The 20942-nt window shown below is 42.4% G+C and overlaps 2 protein-coding genes across 8 annotated transcripts in view; one reads left to right on the plus strand and one right to left on the minus strand.

Annotated features, from left to right (window-relative positions):
* LOC124113049 overlaps positions 1–5849 on the minus strand; it is a 29626-nt gene extending 23777 nt beyond the window's left edge. The window contains exon 1 of the mRNA XM_048399113.1: positions 5582–5849. Coding sequence (XP_048255070.1) covers positions 5582–5849 — 268 coding nt within the window. The remainder of the gene's footprint in view (positions 1–5581) is intronic.
* Positions 1–20942, plus strand: part of LOC124120841 (zinc finger homeobox protein 4-like) — a 128425-nt gene that overhangs the window by 6784 nt on the left and 100699 nt on the right. For all 7 annotated transcript variants that reach the window (XM_046483724.2, XM_046483725.2, XM_046483721.2 and 4 more), the window contains one exon: positions 10731–10800. The gene's annotated coding sequence lies outside the window, so the exon portion shown is untranslated. Of the gene's footprint in view, positions 1–10730; positions 10801–20942 lie in introns of those variants that run through there.

Raw genomic sequence — 20942 nt, forward strand, 5'->3', positions numbered from 1 at the left:
GTGTCTAAATCTGTCATCAGTGTCGATACATACTCACTGTCTGGACCAGTTGCTGTCATCAGTGTCGATACATCCTCACTGTCTGGACTAGTTGCTGTGTCTAAATCTGTCATCAGTGTCGATACATACTCACTGTCTGGACTAGTTGCTGTCATCAGTGTCGATACATCCTCACTGTCTGGACTAGTTGCTGTCATCAGTGTCAATACATCCTCACTGTCTGGACCAGTTGCTGTGTCTAAATCTGTCATCAGTGTCGATACATACTCACTGTCTGGACTAGTTGCTGTCATCAGTGTCGATACATCCTCACTGTCTGGACTAGTTGCTGTCATCAGTGTCGATACATCCTCACTGTCTGGACCAGTTGCTGTGTCTAAATCTGTCATCAGTGTCGATACATACTCACTGTCTGGACCAGTTGCTGTCATCAGTGTCGATACATCCTCACTGTCTGGACTAGTTGCTGTCATCAGTGTCGATACATACTCACTGTCTGGACTAGTTGCTGTCATCAGTGTCGATACATCCTCACTGTCTGGACTAGTTGCTGTCATCAGTGTCGATACATCCTCACTGTCTGGACCAGTTGCTGTGTCTAAATCTGTCATCAGTGTCGATACATACTCACTGTCTGGACCAGTTGCTGTCATCAGTGTCGATACATCCTCACTGTCTGGACCAGTTGCTGTGTCTAAATCTGTCATCAGTGTCGATACATACTCACTGTCTGGACTAGTTGCTGTCATCAGTGTCGATACATACTCACTGTCTGGACTAGTTGCTGTCATCAGTGTCGATACATCCTCACTGTCTGGACTAGTTGCTGTCATCAGTGTCGATACATCCTCACTGTCTGGACCAGTTGCTGTCATCAGTGTCGATACATCCTCACTGTCTGGACTAGTTGCTGTGTCTAAATCTGTCATCAGTGTCGATACATCCTCACTGTCTGGACTAGTTGCTGTGTCTAAATCTGTCATCAGTGTCGATACATCCTCACTGTCTGGACTAGTTGCTGTCATCAGTGTCGATACATCCTCACTGTCTGGACTAGTTGCTGTGTCTAAATCTGTCATCAGTGTCGATACATACTCACTGTCTGGACCAGTTGCTGTCATCAGTGTCGATACATACTCACTGTCTGGACTAGTTGCTGTCATCAGTGTCGATACATCCTCACTGTCTGGACTAGTTGCTGTCATCAGTGTCGATACATCCTCACTGTCTGGACTAGTTGCTGTCATCAGTGTCGATACATCCTCACTGTCTGGACCAGTTGCTGTGTCTAAATCTGTCATCAGTGTCGATACATACTCACTGTCTGGACCAGTTGCTGTCATCAGTGTCGATACATCCTCACTGTCTGGACTAGTTGCTGTCATCAGTGTCGATACATCCTCACTGTCTGGACCAGTTGCTGTCATCAGTGTCGATACATCCTCACTGTCTGGACTAGTTGCTGTCATCAGTGTCGATACATCCTCACTGTCTGGACCAGTTGCTGTGTCTAAATCTGTCATCAGTGTCGATACATCCTCACTGTCTGGACTAGTTGCTGTCATCAGTGTCGATACATCCTCACTGTCTGGACCAGTTGCTGTGTCTAAATCTGTCATCAGTGTCGATACATACTCACTATCTGGACTAGTTGCTGTGTCTAAATCTGTCATCAGTGTCGATACATCCTCACTGTCTGGACTAGTTGCTGTGTCTAAATCTGTCATCAGTGTCGATACATCCTCACTGTCTGGACTAGTTGCTGTGTCTAAATCTGTCATCAGTGTCGATACATACTCACTGTCTGGACTAGTTGCTGTGTCTAAATCTGTCATCAGTGTCGATACATACTCACTGTCTGGACCAGTTGCTGTCATCAGTGTCGATACATACTCACTGTCTGGACTAGTTGCTGTCATCAGTGTCGATACATCCTCACTGTCTGGACTAGTTGCTGTCATCAGTGTCGATACATCCTCACTGTCTGGACCAGTTGCTGTGTCTAAATCTGTCATCAGTGTCGATACATACTCACTGTCTGGACCAGTTGCTGTCATCAGTGTCGATACATACTCACTGTCTGGACTAGTTGCTGTCATCAGTGTCGATACATCCTCACTGTCTGGACTAGTTGCTGTGTCTAAATCTGTCATCAGTGTCGATACATACTCACTGTCTGGACCAGTTGCTGTGTCTAAATCTGTCATCAGTGTCGATACATCCTCACTGTCTGGACTAGTTGCTGTGTCTAAATCTGTCATCAGTGTCGATACATACTCACTGTCTGGACTAGTTGCTGTGTCTAAATCTGTCATCAGTGTCGATACATACTCACTGTCTGGACCAGTTGCTGTCATCAGTGTCGATACATCCTCACTGTCTGGACTAGTTGCTGTCATCAGTGTCGATACATCCTCACTGTCTGGACCAGTTGCTGTGTCTAAATCTGTCATCAGTGTCGATACATACTCACTGTCTGGACCAGTTGCTGTCATCAGTGTCGATACATCCTCACTGTCTGGACTAGTTGCTGTCATCAGTGTCGATACATCCTCACTGTCTGGACCAGTTGCTGTCATCAGTGTCGATACATCCTCACTGTCTGGACTAGTTGCTGTCATCAGTGTCGATACATCCTCACTGTCTGGACCAGTTGCTGTGTCTAAATCTGTCATCAGTGTCGATACATCCTCACTGTCTGGACTAGTTGCTGTCATCAGTGTCGATACATCCTCACTGTCTGGACCAGTTGCTGTGTCTAAATCTGTCATCAGTGTCGATACATACTCACTATCTGGACTAGTTGCTGTGTCTAAATCTGTCATCAGTGTCGATACATCCTCACTGTCTGGACTAGTTGCTGTGTCTAAATCTGTCATCAGTGTCGATACATCCTCACTGTCTGGACTAGTTGCTGTGTCTAAATCTGTCATCAGTGTCGATACATACTCACTGTCTGGACTAGTTGCTGTGTCTAAATCTGTCATCAGTGTCGATACATACTCACTGTCTGGACCAGTTGCTGTCATCAGTGTCGATACATACTCACTGTCTGGACTAGTTGCTGTCATCAGTGTCGATACATCCTCACTGTCTGGACTAGTTGCTGTCATCAGTGTCGATACATCCTCACTGTCTGGACCAGTTGCTGTGTCTAAATCTGTCATCAGTGTCGATACATACTCACTGTCTGGACCAGTTGCTGTCATCAGTGTCGATACATACTCACTGTCTGGACTAGTTGCTGTCATCAGTGTCGATACATCCTCACTGTCTGGACTAGTTGCTGTGTCTAAATCTGTCATCAGTGTCGATACATACTCACTGTCTGGACCAGTTGCTGTGTCTAAATCTGTCATCAGTGTCGATACATCCTCACTGTCTGGACTAGTTGCTGTGTCTAAATCTGTCATCAGTGTCGATACATACTCACTGTCTGGACTAGTTGCTGTCATCAGTGTCGATACATCCTCACTGTCTGGACTAGTTGCTGTCATCAGTGTCGATACATCCTCACTGTCTGGACTAGTTGCTGTCATCAGTGTCGATACATCCTCACTGTCTGGACCAGTTGCTGTGTCTAAATCTGTCATCAGTGTCGATACATACTCACTGTCTGGACCAGTTGCTGTCATCAGTGTCGATACATCCTCACTGTCTGGACTAGTTGCTGTCATCAGTGTCGATACATCCTCACTGTCTGGACCAGTTGCTGTCATCAGTGTCGATACATCCTCACTGTCTGGACTAGTTGCTGTCATCAGTGTCGATACATCCTCACTGTCTGGACCAGTTGCTGTGTCTAAATCTGTCATCAGTGTCGATACATCCTCACTGTCTGGACTAGTTGCTGTCATCAGTGTCGATACATCCTCACTGTCTGGACCAGTTGCTGTGTCTAAATCTGTCATCAGTGTCGATACATACTCACTATCTGGACTAGTTGCTGTGTCTAAATCTGTCATCAGTGTCGATACATCCTCACTGTCTGGACTAGTTGCTGTGTCTAAATCTGTCATCAGTGTCGATACATCCTCACTGTCTGGACTAGTTGCTGTGTCTAAATCTGTCATCAGTGTCGATACATACTCACTGTCTGGACTAGTTGCTGTGTCTAAATCTGTCATCAGTGTCGATACATACTCACTGTCTGGACCAGTTGCTGTCATCAGTGTCGATACATACTCACTGTCTGGACTAGTTGCTGTCATCAGTGTCGATACATCCTCACTGTCTGGACTAGTTGCTGTCATCAGTGTCGATACATCCTCACTGTCTGGACCAGTTGCTGTGTCTAAATCTGTCATCAGTGTCGATACATACTCACTGTCTGGACCAGTTGCTGTCATCAGTGTCGATACATACTCACTGTCTGGACTAGTTGCTGTCATCAGTGTCGATACATCCTCACTGTCTGGACTAGTTGCTGTGTCTAAATCTGTCATCAGTGTCGATACATACTCACTGTCTGGACCAGTTGCTGTGTCTAAATCTGTCATCAGTGTCGATACATCCTCACTGTCTGGACTAGTTGCTGTGTCTAAATCTGTCATCAGTGTCGATACATACTCACTGTCTGGACTAGTTGCTGTGTCTAAATCTGTCATCAGTGTCGATACATACTCACTGTCTGGACTAGTTGCTGTGTCTAAATCTGTCATCAGTGTCGATACATCCTCACTGTCTGGACCAGTTGCTGTGTCTAAATCTGTCATCAGTGTCGATACATACTCACTGTCTGGACTAGTTGCTGTCATCAGTGTCGATACATACTCACTGTCTGGACCAGTTGCTGTCATCAGTGTCGATACATACTCACTGTCTGGACCAGTTGCTGTCATCAGTGTCGATACATACTCACTGTCTGGACCAGTTGCTGTCATCAGTGTCGATACATCCTCACTGTCTGGACTAGTTGCTGTGTCTAAATCTGTCATCAGTGTCGATACATACTCACTGTCTGGACTAGTTGCTGTGTCTAAATCTGTCATCAGTGTCGATACATACTCACTGTCTGGACTAGTTGCTGTGTCTAAATCTGTCATCAGTGTCGATACATCCTCACTGTCTGGACCAGTTGCTGTCATCAGTGTCGATACATACTCACTGTCTGGACTAGTTGCTGTCATCAGTGTCGATAAATCCTCACTATCTGGACTAGTTGCTGTCATCAGTGTCGATACATACTCACTGTCTGGACTAGTTGCTGTAATCAGTGTCGATACATACTCACTGTCTGGACCAGTTGCTGTCATCAGTGTCGATACATACTCACTGTCTGGACTAGTTGCTGTCATCAGTGTCGATACATCCTCACTGTCTGGACTAGTTGCTGTCATCAGTGTCGATACATACTCACTATCTGGACTAGTTGCTGTGTCTAAATCTGTCATCAGTGTCGATACATCCTCACTGTCTGGACCAGTTGCTGTCATCAGTGTCGATACATACTCACTGTCTGGACTAGTTGCTGTCATCAGTGTCGATACATCCTCACTATCTGGACTAGTTGCTGTCATCAGTGTCGATACATACTCACTGTCTGGACCAGTTGCTGTCATCAGTGTCGATACATACTCACTATCTGGACTAGTTGCTGTGTCTAAATCTGTCATCAGTGTCGATACATCCTCGCTGTCTGGACTAGTTGCTGTCATCAGTGTCGATACATACTCACTATCTGGACTAGTTGCTGTGTCTAAATCTGTCATCAGTGTCAATACATCCTCACTGTCTGGACTAGTTGCTGTCATCAGTGTCGATACATACTCACTATCTGGACTAGTTGCTGTGTCTAAATCTGTCATCAGTGTCGATACATCCTCGCTGTCTGGACTAGTTGCTGTCATCAGTGTCGATACATACTCACTATCTGGACTAGTTGCTGTCATCAGTGTCAATACATCCTCACTGTCTGGACCAGTTGCTGTCATCAGTGTCGATACATACTCACTGTCTGGACCAGTTGCTGTCATCAGTGTCGATACATACTCACTGTCTGGACCAGTTGCTGCTGAAAGTGTTCATAGCTTTGTTATTAAAGTAGCTGGTGGCATCAGCTTCCTGTGTCAAAGATGAGCTACCAGAAATTAAAACATCACCAGGAAAATCATTAGTAAAGTTCATGTTATATGTAAACCAGGTTTTTAATTTTTTTAAATTAATTTTCATAAAAAAAACGTCATGTAGGTGTATTCACATTGAAATGTAATGCATGCATAAATTTTGAAATATTTCAAGTGTGATACTGTAACAGCTATTGATCCCTTCACTGTGAATGAGCTGCTGTCAGTCACCCATCAATCTCTCTGTGATCTGACAGGTGTGCACCTGCTGCACGTACCTGCTGCTGTCAATGCTTGCTCACTCGCCCTGTGTAGTACCATGTGCAGTACCATGTGCACAGGTAACTGGTTGACATTGATACACACTCTTGGTGTCATGACCGTTATATAACTTATTACCGAGAATAATATTTATGCATGCTGTCAGGCAAAGGGTGATTAGAGGTAGTTGATGACATTTTGACCACCTGATTCTCAAGGTGGAACAAGCAGCATGATATGCTTGGGGTACTTCTGTGTCAGTGTTCCACTGGGGTTGCAGCACAAGCAGGCTTCAGTTGATACGCCTGAAGCCTATGGTGCACTCTGAGTTTGCTGCTAGAAGCTTTGTGACTGTACCCTTTTCACACAGTTGATGTTGATAGCCTGAGTTTGAATCCCTGCATGGTATAATGGGGGCACAGGTGGCTCAGCCATCAAGACCGACTGAAATACTGCTCAAAGTCGTGTTCAACCCAGCTCACTAATTGACTGATGCATTGTCTATGATTTGGATGCAAAACATGGCTACAAGATGCTTCAAGCAATAAAAAGCACTAGCCTTGTATTAACAGGTTACTCTAAAACAGTTCTGGCCCAGAATTAGACATGAGATACATGTTTCAGCTATTGATATCACTGTACAAAGAGCTCAGTATTGACAAGGGGGTGTCGAGGTAACCAAGAAGTGGTCAGGGTAGCCATGAGGTGGTCAGGGTAGCCAGGAGGTGGTCTGGGTAGCCAGGAGGTGGTCTGGGTAGCCAGGAGGTGGTCTGGGTAGCCATGAGGTGGTCTGGGTAGCCAGGAGGTGGTCTGGGTAGCCAGGAGGTGGTCTGGGTAGCCATGAGGTGGTCAGGGTAGCCGAGAGGTGGTCAGGGTAACCGAGAGGTGGTCAGGGTAGCCAAGAGGTGGTCAGGGTAGCCGAGTGGTGGTCAGGGTAGCCGAGTGGTGGTCAGGATAGCCAAGAGGTGGCCAGGGTAGCCGAGAGGTGGTCAGAGTAGCCGAGAGGTGGTCAGGGTAGCCGAGAGGTGGTCAGGGAAGCCGAGAGGTGGTCAGGGTAGCCAAGAGGTGGCCAGGGTAGCCGAGAGGTGGCCAGAGTAGCCGAGAGGTGGTCAGGGTAGCCAAGTGGTGGTCAGAGTAGCCAAGAGGCAGTCAGGGTAGCCAAATGGTGGCCAGGTTAGTTGAGAGGCGGTCAGGGTAGTCGAGAGGTGGTCAGGGTAGCCAAGTGGTAGTCAGGTAGCCGAGAGGTGATACTGGTTACCCCTCATAGAGGAGACCAGTTTTCAATTCGCCATGATTGAAAGTGGGCAGCCTGTCCCCTTTCTGTGATATTGCTGAATTATTGCTGGAAGCGGTGTATAGCCAACATCACCATTCACTGTTGGCGTGAATAGCAAAATGGAAACTCATGTTCCTGACATAAAACAATATAACCTCAACAATAGTTTTTAAACTAAGCTAGTAGGAAGGCCCCTCTGTCCCATCTAGCAGTGAAGGGATCTGTATTGTTTGATACGAGATAGTAGCTCCTGTGTACAGTTTTGAATGTGTTTATGAATACATTTGTTGGATTTATCACAACATGGACATATTTGGGAGACTGCTGCAGTTCGATCACAGTGTGATGGTGATTGTTGCACTCCAGTACTTATTCACCGCAACAGCTAAACCTGCATTCTACAGCTGGCATTAACCTTCATCTTGCGACTTTCATATTAGGGTGCGGAGTGCAAAAATTGATCTGGCCAGTAATTGGCGATTGTCTGTGCAGCGCAAGCAATGAGCCTGTATGAATTATTGTTTTAATGATAGCATGCAACACGTGTGTGCTTTACAGAATCTTTGTGATGAAAATGCATAGTTCAATTAACTGACAATTGCATATGTGTCTGGGCGACTGGATCTGCTACTGGTGCATATATTATAGGATTGCCAGTCAATACATGTGGAGAGGTGGCAACAGGCATCAGGAGTTTCTTTGTATGCATCTAACATGTGTGGACTAACTTTCAGAGTCAAACATACTTAACTGTATTGACAGTATTCATAAACACTGTATGCAGTTAAAGATTTTGATCGATAGATACTCCTCAGCCACTGTAACTAGTTGAGTGGTTAAGGAGAAATAGGAAAAGAGCTCAGAGTGTTCATGTGTGGTGGTGGTGGTAGGGGTGGGATGGTGTTGATAGAGGTGTGGTGGTAGGGGTGGGATGGTGTTGATAGAGGTGTGGTGGTGGTGGTAGGAGTGGGAAGGTGTTGACAGAGGTGTGGTGGTGGTGGTAGGGGTGGGATGGTGTTGATAGAGGTGGGAAGGTGTTGATAGAGGTGTGGTGGTGGTGGTAGGGGCAGTGGTTGGAGTATAGGTGGGTTGATGGAAATAAGTGTATCATGGTACTAGATTGGGATACTTGTAGCCAGGAGTCTGTAGTAGGGAGGGATATCTGTAGCCAGGAGTCTGTAGTAGGGAGGAAAACTGTAGCCAGGAGTCTGTAGTAGGGAGGGATAACTGGGGCCAGGAGTCTGTAGTAGGGAGGGGTAACTGTAGCCAGGAGTCTGTAGTAGGGAGGGATAACTGGTGCCAGGAGTCTGTAGTAGGGTGGGATAACTGGTGCCAGGAGTCTGTAGTAGGGTGGGATAACTGGGGCCAGGAGTCTGTAGTAGGGAGGGATAACTGGGGCCAGGAGTCTGTAGTAGGGAGGGGTAACTGTAGCCAGGAGTCTGTAGTAGGGAGGGATAACTGGTGCCAGGAGTCTGTAGTAGGGTGGGATAACTGGTGCCAGGAGTCTGTAGTAGGGTGGGATAACTGGGGCCAGGAGTCTGTAGTAGGGAGGGATAACTGTAGCCAGGAGTCTGTAGTAGGGAGGGATAACTGGGGCCAGGAGTCTGTAGTAGGGAGGGGTAATTGGGGCCAGGAGTCTGTAGTAAGGAGGGATAACTGTAGCCAGGAGTCTGTAGTAGGGAGGGGTAACTGTAGCCAGGAGTCTGTAGTAGGGAGGGATAACTGGTGCCAGGAGTCTGTAGTAGGGTGGGATAACTGGTGCCAGGAGTCTGTAGTAGGGTGGGATAACTGGGGCCAGGAGTCTGTAGTAGGGAGGGATAACTGGAGCCAGGAATATGTAGTAGGGAGGGGTAACTGTAGCCAGGAGTCTGTAGTAGGGAGGGATAACTGTAGCCAGGAGTCTGTAGTAGGGTGGGATAACTGGGGCCAGGAGTCTGTAGTAGGGAGGGATAACTGTAGCCAGGAGTCTGTAGTAGGGTGGGATAACTGGGGCCAGGAGTCTGTAGTAGGGAGGGATAACTGTAGCCAGGAGTCTGTAGTAGGGTGGGATAATTGGGGCCAGGAGTCTGTAGTAGGGAGGGATAACTGTAGCCAGGAGTCTGTAGTGGGGTGGGATAACTGGGGCCAGGAGTCTGTAGTAAGGAGGGATAACTGTAGCCAGGAGTCTGTAGTAGGGAGGGATAACTGGAGCCAGGAGTCTGTAGTAGGGAGGGATAACTGGAGCCAGGAGTCTGTAGTAGGGAGGGATAACTGTAGCCAGGAGTCTGTAGTAGGGAGGGATAACTGGAGCCAGGAATATGTAGTAGGGAGGGATAACTGTAGCCAGGAGACTGTAGTAGGGAGGGATAACTGGAGCCAGGAATATGTAGTAGGGAGGGATAACTGTAGCCAGGAGTCTGTAGTAGGGAGGGGTAACTGTAGCCAGGAGTCTTTAGTAGGGAGGGATATGTATCCAGGAGTCTGGCAGTAGGGAGGGATATACCCAGGATGTTGTAGTTGATCATCAATGAGATAGAATGATGTGTTTTATTACACTGAGACTTTGTTCTGGATGAGAATGATTTTCCATACTATCATAGGCGTGGAGATGTGCACTGCAGCTTCATCATCACAATCAAACAAAAAAGTTGCAGTCTGCTCCTGATTCTGCTGATGTTTTCGAATAGACTTTACCATTAATTATGTAATCAAAATGTCCCAGTAGGTAATAGCATACAAATGTAATCATTCATCTTATGTTCATCATGGTGTCATATTTATGCAAGTAATATGTTGGAAACGTTACACGCTGTATTGTTATTACCTCATTGGGGAGGTGTGGACTATTTATGATGCATATCATGGAATGTTGGGTGCTCATTAATATGCTAATCAAGTCCAGGTACTAATTTCTGACAACTGATTGTCATTAAGAATTATCTTACACATGAAATATGGTCATTCCAGTAGAATGTGAAGGGGAAATGAATTTGGTTCATTTCTTGCTAGGAAGGTAGCATATGCTCTGCATTCTCAGGTTTGATTTTTGTTCATATAAATGTATTTCTTCGTGCAGCAGGTGATGTGAGGGGATTTATTGAATGATATGTGCATGTGTGGTTTGCTCATGTTTCTTCTCTGTCTTGCAGATGGTCTGATGTGTTGGATGGTCGTTGTCACAGCCATACTCAACTCTCGAGTCAGTGAATCTGTGCACAGGTGAGTGGCCAAATGGTTTAAATCAAGCTTTAACATAAAAAACTGGCAGTTGAATCTGGGGCCCCATGGGATGACCAAAAGTAATGCTTGGATGGAGATGTTGTGACCACAGGATTAAGTCCGGGCTTCAGATTTCCGCCCATATTGTAATAATGGCCAGCGTTTTGCAATGAAGAAAACCGACTTCCACATGATCAGGTATGAGAACCCTTGTGCGGGATTCAGTCTGACAAATATCATGTATTTTAGGTTGATTCTAACTCTAGACCTGACTTGGAACCTCCCGGGATGGCACTGTGGAATTGCAATCGTTTATATTGCTACTATTCACATCAACTTTTGGATTTCTCATTTTGAATTGACATATGGGTATTTCATGTAGAACTAATAGAAAAGGGGAGAGTATGGACTGTTTCATAGCTGAAGGTTTTGGCTATTACATCATCTAGGACAAATGTGCATTTAGTACTTTGTGAAGGACATAATGACCTAGATGTGTCCCTATTTTGTTGAATGTGGAGGAATGAAATATTGGCACTTTTGTGTTTAGACCAATAGTAATCAGAGTTGAGTAACTTTTAAAGAGCAGATTCAAAAAGGGGAAGGTTGATGGTTTTAGGTTAGAAGATTAGTTGTCATATAATGTCGTGGATTCTGTCTGTGACAGATGGTCTTGTAATTTTTTATTAGAAGATTTGGTTTTGAAAGGAGTTGACCAGGTTTTAGTATGGGTGGGTGAGACAGTGGTAGGTGTGGGTGAGACGATGGTGTGGATGAGACATGGGTAGGTGTGGGTGAGACGATGGTAGGTGTGGGTGAGACCATGGTGTGTGAGATGATGGTAGGTGTGGGTGAGACAAGGGTAGGTGTGGGTGAGACAAGGGTAGGTGTGGGTGAGACAAGGGTAGGTGTGGGTGAGACAAGGGTAAGTGTATGTCAGACGATGGTAGGTGAGATGAGTTATACGTTGTTTGTTTGTATGTATGTTGATTAATGCTGCAGTCATACTGGGGTAGATGTAGGTCAGACAGTGCTTTCAGATTAGCATCTTTGCAAGACAGTCTTGAATTAGACATTGATTTATGCTTAAGACTTTTGCTCTGGATGCTGTACTCGTCATTCAAACAAAACAAATAGATCTGAATAATAATGTGTTAAAATAAATGGATAAGTTAATGGAAATAGAATATCCACTGAGTAATTGATATCACTCACATTTATTTGTGTGCTCTTGCAATGTAATTAAAGTATAATGCAGACTTGCACATTTAATACAATTATTTTTGAGATCTTCATTTGAAAAGGTATATCTTCTAATTAAGGAAATGGCAATTTCTTGGAAAGAAATTAATTGAATTAATTGAAATTTGAAACCAATTTCTTGTTAGACTCGATCAGTAGTTGACTCCTAGACTATATATATGTTGAAATGAAACAGTGAGGTTAATTCAGGTAAATCAATTCGGTACTCGGCTAATATGTAACTAGGCCCACCTTAGTAATTAAGTGATTATTTGCTCGTGAAAGACAAGCCATGGACACAAGTGTATTTGTGTTTCATCCATTGCAGTTAATTTTCTTAATCACTTCTGCAGAGACAGACTCATGATACAGAATTAGTTTGGGGCTGCGTGTCAGGTAGATGGCAGATATTTTGATTTTGATTTGCTTCATTAGCTTGCTTGTTGTGATTAAGGTGGGTAACTATGGTGGATTGTTCTTTGGCGGTTGTCGAATTTCTCAGTATTAGCTTGCTTTGTCAGTACCTGTTGGATGTCATGTCAGTACTTGTTGGATGTCAGTTCAGTACTTGTTGGATGTCATGTCAGTACTTGTTTGATGTCATGTCAGTACTTGTTGGATGTCATGTCAGTTCTTGTTGATGTCATATCAGTACTTGTTGGATGGCATGTCAGTACTTGTTGGATGTCATGTCAGTACTTGTTGGATGTCAGTACTTGTTTGATGTCATGTCACTACTTGTTGGATGTCATGTCAGTACTTGTTGGATGGCATGTCAGTACTTGTTTGATGTCATGTCAGTACTTGTTGGATGTCAGTACTTGTTGGATGGCATGTCAGTACTTGTTGGATGGCATGTCAGTACTTGTTGGATGGCAGTACTTGTTGGATGGCATGTCAGTACTTGTTGGATGTCATGGCAGCACTTGTTGGATGTCATGGCAGTACTTGTTGGATGGCATGTCACTACTTGTTGGATGTCATGGCAGTACTTGTTGGGTGTCATGTCAGTACTTGTTCTGTGTCATGTCAGTACTTGTTGGATGTCAGTTCAGTACTTGTTGGATGTCATGTCAGTACTTGTTGGGTGTCATGTCAGTACTTGTTGGATGTCATATCTGTACTTGTTGATGTCATATCTGTACTTGTTGATGGCACGTCAGTACTTGTTGGTGTCATGTCAGTACTTGTTGGATGTCATGTCAATACTTGTTGGATGTCATGTCAATACTTGATGGATGTCATGTCAGTACTTGTTGGATGTAATGTCAATACTTGTTGGATGTCATGTCAATACTTGTTGGATGTCATGTCAGTACTTGTTGGATGTCATGTCAATACTTGATGGATGTCATGTCAGTACTTGTTGATGTCATCTCAGTTCTTGTTGATGTCATATCAGTACTTGTTGGATGGCATGTCAATACTTGTTGGATGTCATGTCAGTACTTGTTGGATGGCATGTCAGTACTTGTTGGATGTCATGTCAGTACTTGTTGGATGTCAGTACTTGTTGGATGTCATGTCACTACTTGTTGATGTCATGTCAATACTTGTTGATGTCATGTCAATACTTGTTGATGACATGTCAGTACTTGTTGATGTCACTACTTGTTGATGTCATGTCAGTACTTGTTGATGTCATGTCAATACTTGTTGATGACATGTCAATACTTGTTGATGACATGTCAGTACTTGTTGATGTCACTACTTGTTGATGTCATCTCAGTACTTGTTGGATGTCATCTCAGTACTTGTTGATGTCATCTCAGTACTTTCTTGATGTCATCTCAGTACTTGTTGATGTCATCTCATTACTTGTTGATGTCATCTCAGTACTTGTTGGATGTCATGCCAGTACATGTTGATGTCATCTCATTATTTGTTGGATGTCATGCCAGTACTTGTTGATGTCATCTCAGTACTTGTTGAATGACATGCCTTGATGTAAGCATTAGATTTTCTGATTCCTGTATGATGTTGACTTCATGTAGCTTGTTGATATGAAAAGATGAAGTTAACTCACATCATAATAGAATCCTTCAATAACACTTTTTACAACATTTCCCCAAACAGACCTCTTATTTGTAGACTCAAACTAACGATCCACAAATATTACAATTTCCACTTTTTAGCGTTTTGGCTCTGCTTTTAGATCTACCTCCCTGCCTCTGTATACAAGAGTTATCTGGAGAAATCTTGATGTTTATGAGTTATGTTTTTTGCTTTGGGAGTTGTAAATGGGTTTATTACTAGGTGCAGACACTTTCTGTGGGCATGCAGTGCCTGGTCCTGCTGTCAAACATGATAAGAATATGTGTCGGATTTCTCACTCACGAACCTTTTCCTATTATGAAGCCATTTTTTCACCCAGGTTTTAGGAGTGTAAATGAAAATTCAAGAAAATGATGAATGGATTTATAATTTATTGCTTTTGGTTCGACTTTGTTGATAGATTTGGGCTCCTCAAGAAGTTGTTGCCATGATGGCGTGATTAGGGCTGCCTCCTCGCCCCAATTTGCTCGTACCACTTACATTCAATTTTACATATCAGTTGATTTCACATTGGGGGAGTTTAATTAGCTTCGTTAAAGCCCATGGACTGGTGTGTGGGTTTTCATGGCTTTTGATTCTGTGGATATTGTTTATCAATACCTACCATGTTAACACATATGTAGGAGTTAAACCAACATGAAATTTAGGTTGCTCTTAAACATCATTACACTGATTTGAATGTTTTATGGCTGCCCAAACATCACTATACTGAGATGAAATAATTTCAATTTGGCTAGTAATAAACATGGTCCCTTAGGTCTTATATGCATTTGATGGGGTCTGAAAAGAAGGTTATATATAGATATTATGCTGACTGGTCATAATTTCTGTAAGATTTTGGAGTAAGTTGCTCTGAATTGTGCTGAGTAGACACATTTCTCTGCCTAAATAGAGGTAAAATGAACATTTTCCTTGCTAACAATTAGTTTGTTGGCGAGTAGTATTTCAAAACTGGTGACCCTTCTCAAGGGCGTTTAACCTCAATGGTATTTTTTACACTTGTTGAACCTGTAATTATGATCAAAATCATTTATCATGATTTGTTAAGAAGTGTAATTAATAAATATTTCCAAAAAGCTCATGGTTGTGGATGATGTGGCTGTTTATGACTGTACCACCTGATTACAGTGTTGGGAGTGTGATGGGTAAGCTTACAGTTACAGCAGTGTGACACATGTACATCTTTGTTATCGCCAGCTTTTAATTGACATACACATGGGCATTGCATTACATACAGTTGCCAAATGTTACCACGATCATTAGATTCCTGCTCATTCATATATAATACAAAGGTATTGTGGTATTATATTCGATGATAAATATATGTGGAATGTTCTCGTTGGATGTATTTTGTGAGGAATTAGTGAGATTCATTTATTCGCAGTGTTGCTGAGCTCTGGTGATGAATCAGAGTCAATAAGGCAATATGGCTGCCAAGAAAAACAATCCTAACACAAAGAGCTGTCATGTTCTAAATATGGCCCATGTCAGATTGCAAATGGAAGCAGTGATATACCAGAGTGATGTGTATAAAATGATACCAGGTGCCCATAGTCTTGCTAGGGCTATCAAAACCCAAGTGGAATTCCCAAGCAGGAAGACTTAATTAGGCCTTCTGCCAAAATATCAAGTATTTCCAACTGTGGAAGGTTAGGGGAGTCGACACACGCCCATCCAATGTAAGACAATATCGGCCAACTTTTAGCAAAAACTGCCAATCTGCTAATATCCTTTCATTGAGAAGGTGCTCGCAACATAGTTGAAAGTTCTTTATCAGAATTGAAATTGACTTGTTTTTAAATAACAGAGTCTGAAGAAGTTCGGATTGCTGATAATATCTTCCATGATATTTGGTGGTAGGCATTCTCAGATATGAATTATCTCCCTTTCCTGATAAGCTCCCTAAGGTATGGGCAGTTAGGGAGAAAGACACAAATATACACTGCATACTAAAAGGACAAAAAAATGAGCAAAGTGAATATGATTATGGGTCTGTAGATTACTGGGAATTAATGTCAGTTTTTATCAGTACTCCTGGCGAGATTTTGCGGGCCTAAAAGCTGTTGGAGTCTGGCCTAATGAATCTGATGTTCGTCAGTGACACATTAATCAACAAGGCTTCTTTAGAGACTATAGGTGGAATTAGATACTTGTACAGCTTGCTCAAAATTAGCAAAATCTGATTCAATGGAAGTAGTGTCCCTGTGATGGTTACACGCCTTTGTGTAGACTGAAGTCACTCAATAGAATTACTAATGAAATCACTCGTCGCCAATGACATTTTTAGCTCAATGAAGAATATTAATGGTGTTCTTTTCATTTCGGACTGACAGAAAAAAACCGGTGCCTTGTTTCTTCAATTCTATGTCCGACTTGATCCAAATAATGCAGCGAAGCTAATGTCGTGCATTGCAAAAAAATGTCTTCCCTGTGATGTCAATCAGGAGATAGAAATAGACCGACATCAGCGTTGTCTTTCTGGGTGTGATTACGTAAATGACCACGGTCGTCTTCGCTGTCACATGACAGGCCAAACAGCCTCACAGTTTCATAACTAGTTTGTCAAATAAATGGAAGGTCTATCGCAGACAATGCAGCCTACATATTTCCTGTTCCAGATAGAAGTTATTTGGAGGATGTCATTTATAATGTAATTTGACAAAAGTATAGAATTCCATAGCAATTGTCCTGTATCATGCAGATAAGAGATCATAAGAGGTAAAAGAAATGACCAAAGACAGATGGGTTTTGAATATGTGTCATTTGAAAAATACTTTTTGTGTCAAAATCTGACATGACATATAGTGAAGAATGTTGTGCAGTGGATGGATTATTTACCTCATCAATTCTCTTGTTTGATCTGTTTGTGTTGCTGTGTGTTACAGTAAAGCTTGTGTTTTCTGAAGTTAGGATTCCTGAGTTATCTTACAGAGCTTTAAATCAAACACTATCTGCAGTCATCAACCAGGGCCCATCTCGCCTCCATCCCCCATCCAGTTCCCCTCCCCTCCCTTTCACCTCCCCTTTATCCACTTTCACATCCACTTGCCCCGCCCACTCCCCTCCCTTCCCCTCCATCCCCCCCTCCATCCCCCCTTCATCCCCCTCCGTTGGTAACAACCGATGTGTGAATTGTTTTGCCTGGAACTCGTCTCCATCAGATATCTTTTGGGAATCCGTTGAATTTAAACTGAAATGTTTGATATTTCACAACTATTTAGCCTAGGCCCACCCCTCTACATTGAGACAACACTACCTGTATATGCACCTGTCATTATATCGGTTTTTTACCTGATACATTTTCTACTTGATAACAAATGTTAATATTCGCATATGCCATATCGTTTAATATACTACATTTAGTAAGCATTTGCAATTCATCAGTTGGCACAAGAGCCTCAAAAAGACGTGGAAACCTCAAGTATCATGCTGACCTTTGTATCTCTATTAACACCCAATATGTCATTTCACTCTATAGCTCAACCAAATAACCAACTGTCCTCAATCTTCCACCAGAATCTTTCACCAGAATCTGAAAAATGATCTTCTTTCTCTTCTTCAACCCAAAATTATTTCTCTTTTTCAAGTTTAATCAGCCATCTGTACCTAATTGTTATAAACTGTTCTCCAGAACACACCTTTACACCAGTTCCCTGACACACCAACCAACCCTCCCTCCCACTCCCTCCTTCTCTTGCCCCTCCCCCACCCCATTCCTCCCCCGCCACCCTTTTAACCACTCTGGAGAACCCTCTCTGACCCTATTCAGGACACTGGGGGACTTAAAAGAATTGCCAGCAACAGACAGAGCAGAGTAATTACTACATTGTGAATTCTTGCGTTAAGATATAGTTTCAGACAGGTGCTTGACTGTATTTTATTGTATTTCTTTTTTGAAGAGATGTTTGATTTTCTCGGTTGAGTAGAATATTTGTTGATCATTTGCAAGTATCAATAGCAACGGACAGCTTGAGACGAGGGGATGAGATCCAGACTGAACCTTCCCGACTTTCCCACGCAGGTTCCTTTTGTGGCGAGACATGCAGTATTTGACGAGAAAGAGATTGCTAATTTATTGTGAGCTTTTTGTCTTTAATACAGCAGGTACATTGACGCCAGGTAAACTGTGGTGACAATTACTGCGGTGGATTTTGTTGTGGCCAGTCAGGTGGAAACCGAGGTTTGTTATTGGTGGGCCCCGGTGTATCTTTAGCGATTGTAATGAGGCTGCCTTGTCGGCCATTGTTTATCTGATAACTGCCCCCCTTTATCATGGAGGGCCATGCCGCCCTCATCAACAATTGAAGAAGATCGCATTTCTGTGAGGGAATGCAGTCTGTGTTTGGTATTTGCATCTGCCTTCTAAATGCTGCGAAGTCCCGTCATAACAGGAGCCCATGCAGAAAACATATTGGCAAGGCCAGACTCACGATGCTGGGCCCTTCAATTAATCAGAATAGAGGGCTGTGGTTCACTTCTGATGGGATATTCATGGTACCACGGAACTACCGTAAACTTTATACATTGCTGGGGCCCTGTTAAGGAGAAAACAATAAAACAAAATCATCATCCTTACTGTCCACTGTTAGTTTTGCATTTTTGTTTTGACATCATGTACCTGTGGATTTTAAAAGGGTAGGATTAAAAGAGTAAAAACTGTAAAAGTAAACACATCTTCTCATTATCATGTGTCTGATTTTTGTTTCATGGTACCTAACCTAACACATTACTAATTATGCTGTTAAGAATATATCTTTCTTTTTTTTATTTAAACATCTTTCATTGTCAGTTTTATTTCATGGGCAAGAAATTGATGAAATTGCTAATACTTCTTAGTGATTTCTGGCTACCTTATATTTGTAGCATAACTCAAATAAATTAGTAATCAGATTGTAAATAGTGCAATGTTAAGACTAGATAGTAAGAAACAGTTTCTTCAATAATATATCTACATTTGACATGTAGATTTTTAAGAAACTTCTATGAGCATTTTGCATGATCTCATGAGGAAATTGTGCATCAAAGAAAAAGGACTTCAATTACTTACATCAAGTTGGTTTCAAATTAGGAGACTAAATGTTGCAGCAGGACTGATGAGTATATGTGGAAGGCATTAAGTTTCTGTGAAGGGCATAATGATTTACAAAGGCTGAGAAGATGCTGCTGGTATTGGAGCTAAATGAGCTAGCATCACTCTACACTCACACATAATGAAGAAAGTGCTAAATTAATGAGCGCGCTCGTAGGTGTAAAATGTCATAAGTCATTAGTTTCTAATTTCGCTATCAAATTAGTCAGAATGACCAATGTTTCAACGTTAGATTCTCAACTTTTTCTATTTCTGTCATTATTAGAGTAGATTAAAACTGTTATACCTATTTGACAGCAGAAGTAAGTAATTTAGTTTATGTGTAAGTCATGATTTGTTTTTATATCTGGGACTGCTCAGATCAATATATATTGGGTATTCTTTGGGATGGGACTGACACTTTTGGAGTATTTTGCAAATAGAGTATTTTATTTCTGTTGATTTCAACTTATTTCGGATATGAAGTTTTACACTTTTCCAATCTATTTCATTTTGTAATCAAATATTAATAAAGCCAGTAACAAAGACATAAAATTAAGATAAAGTAAGTGTAAAACTCCTCATTTAACGCCATTTTTTTCGAAGAAGGAATTTTGATCTTGAAGTGAATTCATTAAAGGCTTAATCTGATGTTATTTTAACACGATGACATATAACTTTGTACGTAATTCCAGCAGAGCCATGATCACATATCAGTGGGGTGGTATATGGGATATCTTGTTACTGATAACGATGCATGAAAGCCGTGCCCTTGCAGCTCGGAGGTGTCACTGACGCTGCATCACTTACCAGTAGGGGGCAGCACTGTGGCTTCTGCAGCCGGCATTCGCCTCCCTTGCTTATCTTAAAAGGGGAAAGGTCGCGCCTCTTAACCTGCTACTGACTGGAACTTTGGCATCCAAAAGCTTCTCCTTAGGACTAAACTTGATGTTAGATGTCTTGGGCCGTAACTTTACTTTCGTGCTAAAAATATATAAATGTTTTCTTTTTATTGTCTGTCTGACTTTCATTCTGATAGCCATATTATGATATTAAAAATATTTTAATCCAATATGAACTTTCTTAGAGTGATCAGTGGAGCTACTTTTGTCAATTACTGTGTACTGGACAGGATGTATGTTTACTGGTAGTCCTGATTATCGGAATTTGACAACATTCTATAAATCATTTTTATTTTGTAGTTTTGGCTGTGAAAAGAAATTCTTTGTTGATGAATAATTAGAAATAACTTCATCAAGACAAGGAGACTTGGTTCTCAGAATAAGCGTGTAAAGAAAGGAATGTATATTTCTCGAATCCTGATACTTTTTTCGGGAACATTTGCTAAAGTTTGTTTGTAGGTGTTATCGGGACAGACATCTCTAAATTGCTCGGGCTGCTCCGAGTTAGTGCTTTAATTACTTTTCCATGCAACGTAGGCCAAATATGATATCTTTGTGTGGGCAAACCGGGGCACTTCTAGAAAAACACTACACCTAATTTATAGATGATAAAGAAGGAAATTCTATATTTGAATAGAAAACCTCAGAATTTTGGATTTTTTGCCTTACTCTGAAGACAAAGAACCATTTGCTGTACATTAATTGTCCTTTGGTTTTCGGCTTGCTGTAATTAGCAGCGTTGCTCAGTTTGAGCAGGACTGCTCAGGAGAAGTTTTTTTTGAGAGCTTTTGTTCTAATAACAAATACACAAGAATGTCAGATAAGTTTGCTGACTTCCGAAGTTGTTTTTTTCTATGTGCATTAATCAAACTACA

The sequence above is a fragment of the Haliotis rufescens genome, unplaced genomic scaffold, assembly GCF_023055435.1.
Source record: "Haliotis rufescens isolate VD_foot unplaced genomic scaffold, xgHalRufe1.0.p SCAF_19, whole genome shotgun sequence".
NCBI classification, from domain to species: Eukaryota; Metazoa; Mollusca; class Gastropoda; order Lepetellida; family Haliotidae; genus Haliotis; species Haliotis rufescens.